Source organism: Perna viridis, chromosome 9 (genome assembly GCF_037379345.1).
Source record: "Perna viridis isolate PV_CMFRI_1.1 ecotype Kerala chromosome 9, ASM3737934v1, whole genome shotgun sequence".
NCBI classification, from domain to species: domain Eukaryota; kingdom Metazoa; phylum Mollusca; class Bivalvia; order Mytilida; family Mytilidae; genus Perna; species Perna viridis.
In genome coordinates this window covers 2292910-2304559 of record NC_142453.1, presented here as the reverse complement: position 1 = coordinate 2304559, position 11650 = coordinate 2292910, and the positions used below count along the sequence as shown (strand labels likewise).

Here is an 11650-nt window from a genome sequence, read left to right as displayed (position 1 = left end):
TGCGAAATAAATTAAACTGTATCCGTTTGTTCTTTAAGTTTGAACATGTTTTATATCCCAATCCACTATAAAAATATTTATCTTAAATTCGTACCTAAGTAGGTATCCTCCGTACCCCAGGTGTGCCTCAAAAATATAGATTGGAAGAAACTTAACATTATTTTTTTTTCTTTGCAAATAACTCAAAAACGGTTGAATTCAGCAAAAGTCTGATGGAGAGTAATATTGTTCATCATCAGAAGACGGACCTTTGACGAAACTTTCAAAATGATTTGTTGCCTGTTGTATAGGATTTATGGCCCCTGAAGCAGATTTTTGTCGTTTAAAAATGTGTACAACTCTCTGAAACCAATTGCAACAAAATTCAATAAAAATTGGCATAATTTTTTTATTATTATTTTTGGGGAGAGGTCCCCTCTACAAAATGATCATTTAACTTTTTCATCAGTCAAAACATGGCCGTCATTACTAAAAATAGAACATAGGAGTCAAAATGCCTTATTTTTATTTTATTTTTTATTTTTTTGCCATTTTTTCCCCAACTATAGAATAGTGGAAATGGAAGCTACCCTAAAGATAAACATGATATTCTAAGTTGACGGGCAGTATTGAAATTATTTTTAGGCGGTCATTTTCAAAATTTCTCCCATTTTACGACCATTTCCACCAATTGTTCAGATTCATGTTTAGGAAACTAGGTGTTTAAGTCGAATGGTGATGACAAAAGATCAGTCTGGCCGGAGGGGCATTTTCCCGCTAATTGTTACACTTGCTTTGACTTCAACTATAATTGGTTTATATAGTAAACATGGACATTTTTGGATAGCCATGGTTTAACTTCATTTTATGTTCTTTTGCAGCAAATGTATACTGGATTAATGCCCCTCAGACCTGGTGTCATAACAGGGCATAGTGGACCCTGCACAATTTTTTTCCAGAGGTCCTAAAACCTCTTTGAAGGCATTTCCTACATTTTAAAGTGCCAAAGATATTCTTTTGAACTTACAGCATTCATCAATATACGCTCTTTTTCAGCATCATTTTTTTCTTTTTTTTTGGGGGGGGGGGGGCAAATATGGTAACAAAGTATGTTACCTTTACTTACTTAGTTGACAGGGTACGATTTGTAAGGTGAGCGATTCAGGCTCTTCGGGAGCCTCCTGTTTACTTTACTTTTGTTATTACTGTTATTATTGTTTTTTGTTTTTTTTTAATCCAAAATATAAAAATGTAATAATATTTACATAAACTAAAACATAACTTTTTAGGCATCCTGCACAAGATATGGGCTTAAAAAAATAAAACAACAACATATAGTTTTATATAATATGTATATATCAGTGCCTTTTGAAGATGTTATCTTAACATTTTATTTTTCATTGTTCATTAACATTAAGACACATTCTCTAAATTAATTACAGGTTCGATTCTCTTGTATCTTAACAATCATATGGGCCAGGCCCTTGTTAGTCCGAATTTCCTCTAACCCTGCAACACTCCTCTTTTTTATTTGGATATTGATATGTCGGGTTGAGGTCAGAACGATGTGCCATACAAAAAGTCGGAGATTTAGCGGTACCGCGGAGTATCGCCCTTCAACCGCTTGTAACGACTTTCAAGCTGAAATTACATTTATTATTGAAGTTTCGATAATTTACTACGAGAGACCCTGTTTTGTTGACATTTTGAACCGTAATAGAGAGCAGGCGGAGCTTGTTACTTTTGGAACAGAAGGGAAGCGGGCACGTAATTTTTCAGCGGAATTTTGAACTATTCTGTTAGATTCCGGTTTTAAAAATCGTTTCTGCTCCCTTCCGTTCCAAGGTAACAAGCTCCGCCTACTCTCTCAAACTCCGGAGCATTGGTCTCTTCCATGCCTGCAGGCATGAGACCGCAATTATTTTTCAAGTGCATTTCAATATACACATTTGAGGAGATTAAAAAAAATTCCACCGGCACAAACTGAATAAAATTTCTCTGGCCTAAAGATATTTACAAACAGGATTTTATATATAAATTGTAGAAAATTTTACAATCATTTTCTGAAATTAATACATATAATTCGGAGATGGGGTAAATATGACAAATGAACCGAGTTAAAAGTCCTAAATTTTAACCTTCTTCCACTGAACCAAATCACAACTTTTAGTCAGAATTGATTTATGAAAAAAAATCCCATGTAATTTTAACCTATTTTCTACCAATTAGAGTCAAAACTTCAGCAAATAAGTTTCCAGTGAAAATATGAAAAAAATGTGGAAGGTACCTACTACCAAAGTTGGAACTATATTCGTGCGTTCTCGTACCTACACTACTTTTGCCATTCCAGAATTTGTGGAGGAACGTCAACGGTACGGAACTGGAGCTGCCTTGGAGGTTACAGACCACCAATTCAACCAAAAATAGTCCTACGCAGAAATTACCCCTGTTCCTCATAGTGCTGTGAAAAAAAGTTCTCATCTTATTTAAAAAATTGAAACAGTTTCTGAAAGGAAAAACATTTCTGTACATTTTATAGGTGCATTTTGCTTCTTGTGATGTGAAGCCTAATCTCCATAATGATTTTTAAATATACCCCTATCTTGTGAAAACACTGGGATTTCCCATGCTATTTATAGACCCTTCACTTCCGGTGACCAGTACTGCACTGCAAGTCTGCTAACCCCACATGCCATTCTGAGGATTGTGAGCTGACATATGTAGAATCATGCTGATATATAGTCCTCTGCAGGTTAAAGTTAAGGTAAAGTCCAGAGAAGCCATTGAATATTGTGAAATTAGCATAGAAGCCTATGGAAAGTGGAATTAGTGGTTTTTAGCCTGGAGTTTGCTACTCTCTATTGCCGTCAACAAAACAGGGTCTCTCGTGGAAAATTATCGAAACTTCAATAATAAATGTAATTTTTATAGCAAATTTGGTATAAGCATACAGGAAAATGATTCCTGATCGAACCAGGTAGGTGTGACATGCACAATTTCAACTTGAAAGTCGTTACACGCGGTTGAAGGGCGATACTCCACGGTTCCGCTAAATCTCCAACTTTTTGTATGGCACATCGTTCTGACCTCAACCCGACATATCAATATCCAAATAAAAAAGAGGAGGGTTGCAGGATCAGAGGAAATTCGGTCTATGCCCTAGTATATAAATTTCATTTATAGAATTTTGTCTCCTTATTATGAATATTATCCATAAATATTTTGAATATGTTTGTCTTAACAACGAAAAGTTATTGCATATAACAAGGCAATCAAAAGATTGTCGCCTGACCTTCAACAATTAAATCATAATTAAAATTCATTGCTTTGAATTCATACACGCGCCAAATCCTGACAGTAGCTAATTGGCATGGTATACACGTGTGTTTATTGAACATGGATGGATTATCATTATTAATCAATTGTACCCAATTTTACAACTATACCATACAAGGTGGTAGCAAAAACCGAGCAAAAAAGGAACCCTTATAAACAAGAGCTTTTTGCATCTTGCTATTGTTTTCTTGTTTTCTTTTTCACTTTTTTACGGGATTCTATTTTCAAATAACTTTCAATTCATAAACAAATATTTACATAAAATGTAAATGTTATATCCATCATCCATGTCTGCTGTTACTTCTCAACAAACTTAGTTGAGTTCAGTTAGTTCACTAAAACTTTCAAATTCTTTAAGATGCACGCTTATGCAGTACCATTATAAATTTGAATTCTGTTCATCTGCAATATTGAATGAAACTGGTTTTTTTTGTGTGTACCAGTACATATTTAGATTCACATGAAATTACTATTTTTATTTGTTGTTATGTCTTATCTGTTTATTGCATAAGGATGGTATACATAAAACAAAACAACAAGACCACAAATAAAAGAGAAAAACTTCTTTATTCATAACAATTAAAAATATCAAAACATTCATAAAATATAGATTGCCATTAAAATCAATTCATTTATTTCATTTCAAGACAATCTGTCCAGGTTCAACAAATATTATAATAGTGGTTGACTTCTGTAGAACTTGACTGACATCAGCATAATACTTAATCATGGTAATTGCAAAGTTACAATAGAAAATGCCTCCTAAATTAAACAAATTGTATGTATAATTAACTAGAATTATAATGAGGTATTCCTTTTCTAAGCGAGGTACCAATAGATTTTTCGTTTGGTTGGGTGAGGGGAATGATTTCTCGATTTTTACTTTTTTTTTGGGGGGGGGGCAGCTGGAATTGATTTGAATGAGAAACATTGTTGGATTTTAAGGACAACCACGCATATGAATTTTGTAACTACTATAAAAAAAAAAACTGCCAGGTGAGAAATGACATAAATTAATGCCACATACAATGCTTCTTCCTCTTCCACAATATCAATAAAATAGGTTGCTTCTTAGCACAATTTATTTTTTTCTTTCAAAATGCCTTCAAAATACTGAAAAAAAGAATGGATAAGGTGAAAAAAACAAATGCACCAGCTTATAGCCAAAATCAAAAATAGTAAATACTTTCAAAGATCACCAAAATGTCTTCAAAAATTGTAAACACACTTCTAAGTGAAGCTCTGGGAATATTGCAAATATCCTTACGTCAAATATGTTAAATATTTTTGAACTATCGAGCAAGCTCAGTGGTGTGTGGTGGCTGATCAATCCGGTAGATGTAATCAGCTAATACAAAGTACCCACGATATTCCACTTCGTCTGGTGTAGTGTCGTAATGGTAATGACCACCCTGCCCATGCTCACTGTAGCAATGAAAATGTTCTATTCTCAAGTCCATACCCTGAAAAGAAAATATCTATAAAATGCGGGATCTATCTTAAATAAAGTCTCTAGTCATTAAAAGTATATACTATTATCTATGGCAAGCCAAAGTGGACAAAAATCAATATTTTGTAATATTAGAAAATGAATTTTTAATATTACAAAATCATTTTTTTTAATATTAGAAAAGATTTTCTAATATTAGAAATTCATTTTGTAATATTAAAAATTCATTTTCTAATATTACAAATTCCTGATTTAGTAATATTATAAAATATCACACATTTTGTAATATTACAAATTGAATTTGTAATATTAGAAAGTGAATTTGTAATATTAAAAAATATCACACATTTTGTAATATTACAAATTGAATTTGTAATATTAGAAAATCAGTCACATTTTTTAATATTACAAAATGATTTTCTAATATTAAAAAATCGTCACTGAATACGACAAATCCATTTTCTAATATTAGAAAATCAATTTCTAATATTCAAAAATAGTTTTTTAATATTAGAAATTCAATTGAATTTTTAATATTAAAGAAGTGTTTTGTGATATAAGAAATCTAATTATCTCCCTTTTAAAACTCAGTCACAGAGAATGTTCAATTATAACTAAAAGAAACATCATATCATGTATTACATATTTTATTTAATTATGCTAAGATTTAAAAATTTTGAAGGCACTGGCTATACTTACACTAAAAATGAAACCCTAACTCTGGTGTTACAGTCACACCCACACAAGGTGAGAACATACTAAATTTGATTCAGACATATAATTAAAAGAAAAATAGTTAATCCCTGGTAATGGTTAAATAAAAACAAAATAATTTTATCCTGCCGGTACCAGACCCTACCGTAGCTGGGTAAAAGTACCGGGTACCGGCTCTTAATGAAAGCACTTCTCTAAATCATACTGAAGGGAGTTCATCTTCTAAAACAATATTAAAATTTTACTTACTGGATCATGAGAGACAAGTTCTCCCAAACACACTAAAGGGGAGTCCATCTCATAAAACTTCAACCAGTTCCCTACTTCCTGTTGGGTGTTTAGTGGAGTCGTTGAGAAATCCGGCTGAAATAGTAAAATTAACTGCACTCTACAAAAGTAAAGTTCCTTTCTACAAGCATTGAAGTCTTTCTTAACAAAAATGCTTCCGAATTGGTAAAAAAGTATTATGCTCATATTCAGAACTAAATTTCAGAACATAACTGGTTTGAAAGGATTTCTAGTCATTAAGGGTTCTGTTTGTGTTTTCCCTAAAGGGACAGATCAAGATTTTTTTTTTCTTAAAAAGGGGGAGGGATTCATACCGAAAATTGATAAAAAGAGGGGTTAGTTAAAGTACAGAAGGTTCATATTTTCAAAAGCAGTAAATGTTTGTTTTTTACACAAGAAAACAATAGTACTATCTCCCTACCAAGCTACTATTCTGACCTTTGACAATATATAACGATTTATACAACATTATTAAGAACAACCACTTCTAAGCACCAGGCAGGTCTCAAACAGTTGATTCACCAAGAAAATAATTCTCAGCTATTAATGCTCCTTTATTCCTCTTATAAGCTGTTGAAAATGTGGTCAGGTTTCGAAAATGAATTGAGACATGAGAAATATTGATTGTTAAATTCACAAACTTTCTACAGTCATTTTAAGAGTTATATCCCCTTCTTAGTGCATTTTGTATACTCCGCATATCCAATGATTTTTACACATTGACATCTAAAAGATTATTATTTCTGTGTTGATCTCAACAATAAAATTCCTGTTTTTTTTTCACCTAGAATACCTCCCCCCTCCCTTTGCACGGTTCTTCTAATAAATGTAAGTAAAACATATTACCATTATGTGAAGGTTAGCTTTGCCTTTCTCTATCAGGAAAACACCCCCAAGGGCAACTGGTTGTGTACCATAATGGCTCCCAAGAACTTTCCTGATACATGACATAAAGTTTTCTTCCCCACTTCTTTTGCTTGCTTTAACTTCTATGACCTGAAATGCAAGACATGTTGATCTTAAATACTGAAGTGTTATACATGTTTCATAAATACTGAAATGTAATGAATTTCCTAAATACTGAAATGTAAGGAATTTCCTAAATACTGAAATGTAATGCACATCGATCCTAAATACTGTTGAAACATTGACTTTGTGGTTAATTTGCTACAATAAGCAAAGGATACTCAGCCAATAGTGCCACACATGAGAATCAAATGATTTGCAACATATGTTTATTATATGAATTGAGTGTGATATGATTCACATTTGTTTCAGTATACTATTAGAATATTTAATATTCCTTTCAACGAGATGAGCACGAGAAACTCCCGCAAGTTGAAAAAAAAATTTAATAATCTGTTTATTGCTGTTTTGCTGAATTGTAAGGTATTAGTTTTTTTTTATTTTCAGTTTTCTTGACTTAAATATGTAAGTTTTATAAGCGCTGCAAAATTTCCTTTCGGGACTATATTTCAGCGACATGCTACATCACGTCACATGTTGTGCAGCTGTGATACACATTTTTTTTTTAAATCGGTTAACTATGATGGTCGCATTTAAAATTTGTGGAATAATTTTGGGATTTATTCATTCTAATCGGGTAAGTTACTGTATTGAATCATTTTCCATTGTAGACTAGAAAATATTGCCACAAATTAGCCATTATTTCATATGCAGTAAACAAACAAACGGTTATTTGGGTCGGTATGTCACATGGAGACATAGAAGCTAGCGATAATTTTCATTCTCACTTGACTGGCGTGAGATTGAAATTTATCGTATAGCAAGATCAAAGGAATTTTAACAAGATGGCGATATATATGTTTATTAAATGAATTGATCAGTATATGATTATCATATGTGGCACCTTTAGCTGTGTAGACTGGAACAACAACTTCCCTTTTATAGATCTGCCCCTGCATGAGGATGAAAAACCTTTGCTTTTAAGTGATTCATAATGATTCCGTAAATTCTGAGCCTGAAATAAATCAATCAAAATAACTTATCAAATTACCTTGCCTGGCTTACCATCACAGCATAAGAAGTTACCCATTAAGGAAAATTCATTTTTAGTCAACTTTTCCTGAATACAGCCTCCATCCTAAAAAAGTAAAAAAAAATGCAATTTAGAGGCAACATTACTAGAAGTTTGCTCAATCCGTTTTAGATTTATTGAATACATATGCAAACCATTCCCTCAACTTTGTAATCAGCATGTTCAAACTATAAATTTCAAATTAAATAGTGAAAATCAAAAAGGCTGCCATAATTGGAAAACCATGTTTCTTGATTCTGCCAATCAATAAAAAATAAAAATGAGAGAGAGAACTAACAGAGACATAAAGAAAACAGTCCCTATTCAATTTATAAAAGAAAATTTAGTTTAACAGTTAACTACAGACAGATTTCAGAGGCATAGCAGGAGTTACTCATGCAACACACACAAGAATTATAGATTTGGCATGCGGTACCAACAAAAATTATTGGTACATGAGCGTCCAGTGCTAGCCTCAACTGCCGCTACACCTCTGGACTGAATCAAAATTTTAGTCTTACCTCAGTACTGACTTTAGCAATATGAGACTTTATAACAGCTACATCACCTTTACCATCAAGTTTTAAGTCATTTATCAGCTGCAAAAAATAGATGAGTGTATACCCAGAAATTTTCACAACAGATTAATTTTTGTGATAGGACTTTTAACATGAAAATTACACTGCCATGATCAATTTCTTTGAAGAATAGGAACAATTTTGAATTGAAAAGGATGTCCACAGAAGATCCAAGCAATGAGTGACAAATGCACATGCCATGAAAATTTAGTTTAAAAATAATTTAATCCATACAAGATAAAAAAAAAACCTCATGTTTTCTAAAAGATAATGTTGGTTTGTTGTAAATGATTGATATAGTAAAAATGAAACAAATTATCAGAATAACAATAAAGGGAAATAACTCTTTAATTTGTTCATAATTTATCCTACTTGACTTGTTAAGAGACTTTGAACATATACATTGAGTCCTGAGGTTTTTTTTACATGTAAGTGCCATATCACCAACAGTGGTAGCTTCAGATTGTTATATCTCACCCCTCTATACACTTGATTTTCTATAACTAAATGTAATTGGTGCATGCAACATTTGCTTTTTAGGAAAAAAACACTATGTATTTTGTTTGTTTTTTTGTTTGTATTTTTTTTTAAATAAAAAAAAATCCTAGACTTTCATCCAACATTTTGCAAATGGGCCAATTTCTTTATTTATTTTTCTTTCAATTAAAGTGGAAAATGCTGTCAATTTGAAAGAAATAGACCTAAACTGGAAAAAAATCAAAATAAAATATATCAGGGAGGGTGAAAAAAGTTGGCTCTGAAGGGGATGGAATCTAGAATATTTTTTATTTTGGCCTAACATACCTCACAACAACATCCAATATGTCTGTGAGGCCCTGCTCCAGCTCCTATCATAAAAGCCCCAGGCAATTCTACTAATTCACCAATTTGAGAAAAAGTGAACACCTAAAAAAATCACAAATATGGTTACAAACAAAGTATAATGATGACAGTTTTTTGGGCCAATCTAGGATTTAATAAGTATGGTGTTTAATTCTTCTAATCTCCTGCCAATTCTATTAAAATATTGATCCTAACCTATCCTTATTATGGGTAAAAAGTCAAAGGCATAAAGTAGCTATGTATTGAAAGTCTCAACTCTCCAATGACAAAGCCTGGTTTTACATCATGAGTTTGAATACTCATTTTATCTAATTGAGCTCAGGGGCAGATCCAGAAACTATGAAAAGGAGGGGTGCCAGCCATGGTTCCTCAAAAAAAGGGTGTGCTAGGACATTATTCACCCATTCTTGTCAATTTTACTCATGAAAATGACAAATATACCAATAAAAAAGAAGGGTGCCAACCCCTGGATCTGCCATTGGAGGTTGTGGTGTAAAGAAAAGTGGTTTTACATCATGAGTTTGAATACTCACTTTATCTAACTGAGGCAGTGGTGTGAGGAAAGGGGGTCCTCCTATGTCAGCTAATCTTGGATTTCCATTCAAACCTGTGGTGAGAAAAAAAAAGGTGTAATGTGATACATGTAGCTTCATTTACAGAGGCTGATGTAAACTTTCTGTGAACCTTATTCTATAAGGCAAGTTGATGAAAAAATCCATTTGATCAAACAAAAGACTAAAATCCCAGCTGGTACAAATGTTTTTACAAATTTTGTTAAGTGGTGTTACCTGCGGAGGAGAGATTAAATGGTCTCTGAGTGAGATCAGGGCAGTCAACAACATCAACATTCACAGTCACAAAATTTGTCTCCAGTCCATCACTCAATACTGAAAGAAATAGCAACATGTTATGAATGTGTCATACACATAGCAATTACTGTCATTTCCATGTGTAAAATTGACAAAAAGGATTAATAAAGTCCTAGCACCCCCTCTTTTCTGAGGAATCCCAGCTGGCACCCCCCCTTTCAACATGGGCACCCTTTTCAAAGTGTCTGATATGCCCCTATCGACATATTTACTTTCTTATTACTAATTTGCGAATTTCATATCTTATTCATCTGTAACAATGATTTTAATGTTAAAATCATTCATCGCTTATAACTTTTCCTGATAAACTGATATAAACTGAAGCAAGCGCTTTCATATAGATAAAGGAACTCACCGGATATATATTACATTGTTTCACAGTCGATTTAATCTAGTTTTAATGTTACTGATAAAAATGTTTGACCTGCAATTACACTACAGCAACCATGGCATTAAGCAAAGAAGAGTACATATATATTAAGCAAATGACTGAGTCGTGGGCGGTTTCTTAATTAATTACCACTCACCCACCCCCCTTTTTGAAATTCAAACCGTGATAAAAGGAAAAGACAAAAGTGATACCTTTAGCAACTTCGTCCATCGGCGGCACGTGCATCGACGCCTTCTGTACCGGTGGCGACTGAGATGACATCGTCAAGAAGAGATGTTAGCCTAGCAGTAGGTTTTCGAAAAACCACAGTATAAAGGTCAAGAAATGGTACAAGTCAAGTTGTAAACTACAGTTATCTTTCCTTGTATGGATTTTAGCTATCGCAAAGCCGTGGAATGGATTAGTGGAATGGAAAATAAGTTTATTTTTTATTAAGCCGTGAAATGGGTTAGTGGAATTGATTGATTAAGGTGGACTATATCATTTTTTATCAGGCATTTTAAGCATTGCAAAGAAAATTTTCGAACAGTATTTAAGTACCATTCTGTGTAAGAATGAGTGGCACGTACACCCTTTTTTCTTAATTTGGTGTTATTTGCCACTAACATATTCAAATACATCTAGAAAACAACTGAAATACTATTTAGATTTATTTTTGACTGCTTATATAAGGAAAAAAAGTTCGGGTAAATTTTCCCGCCATTTTCCATAATTCATTTCAACTAAATTTGACCTATCAATGTCTTAGTCAAAGTACTCATGTACTGAATCAATTTACATCGATCGTTTGAACTTTTACGCCTCAAATAATCGCCAAATTGCATTCTGATTTTCAAGGACATTACAAAAAGCACACACCAACTTTATTATGCATTGTAGCAGTGCGTCAGTTCGCGTAATATTCAGGTTCGATGTCGGTTTATATGGAACACCTAGATGAATGGCATAAAAAAAACTCTCCGACATACTGCGTAATTGAAGTACAAACTACTAGTTAGCCTTTCCCGGTTTCTAAATATTTTCAAGTCGAATTTATTTCAATTCATCAATCTCTAGGTCGAAACTGTCAAATCCTTCTGAAAACTTAAGCCGTCACAATCATTGAAATAAATAATGTCCTTAGATACATGTCCCTCTCAACTAGTTACATTACTCAGTTGATAA

The 11650-nt window shown here is 32.9% G+C and overlaps 1 protein-coding gene across 1 annotated transcript; it reads right to left on the bottom strand.

Moving 5' to 3' along the window:
- Nucleotides 1-3863: 3863 nt before the first annotated feature.
- Nucleotides 3864-10847, bottom strand: LOC148606089 (beta-keto L-gulonate decarboxylase-like). Its single transcript, XM_088545981.1, has 9 exons — nucleotides 10678-10847; nucleotides 10015-10113; nucleotides 9760-9833; nucleotides 9188-9289; nucleotides 8327-8404; nucleotides 7785-7871; nucleotides 6614-6763; nucleotides 5729-5842; nucleotides 3864-4778 (listed from the first exon to the last, which is right to left on the bottom strand). The coding sequence occupies exons 1-9, from the start codon at nucleotides 10745-10747 to the stop codon at nucleotides 4608-4610; spliced, it is 945 nt and encodes a 314-aa protein (XP_088402107.1). The 5' UTR covers nucleotides 10748-10847; the 3' UTR covers nucleotides 3864-4607.
- Nucleotides 10848-11650: the final 803 nt, after the last annotated feature.

Coding starts and splice junctions, on each gene's coding strand:
- LOC148606089 (XM_088545981.1), bottom strand. CDS start 10,747: ATGTCATCTCAGTCGCCACCGGTACAGAAGGCGTCGATGCACGTGCCG. Junction 10,114..10,677: donor GATGGACGAAGTTGCTAAAG/GTATCACTTTTG, acceptor TATTTCTTTCAG/TATTGAGTGATGGACTGGAG. Junction 9,290..9,759: donor CACTGCCTCAGTTAGATAAA/GTGAGTATTCAA, acceptor TGATTTTTTTAG/GTGTTCACTTTTTCTCAAAT.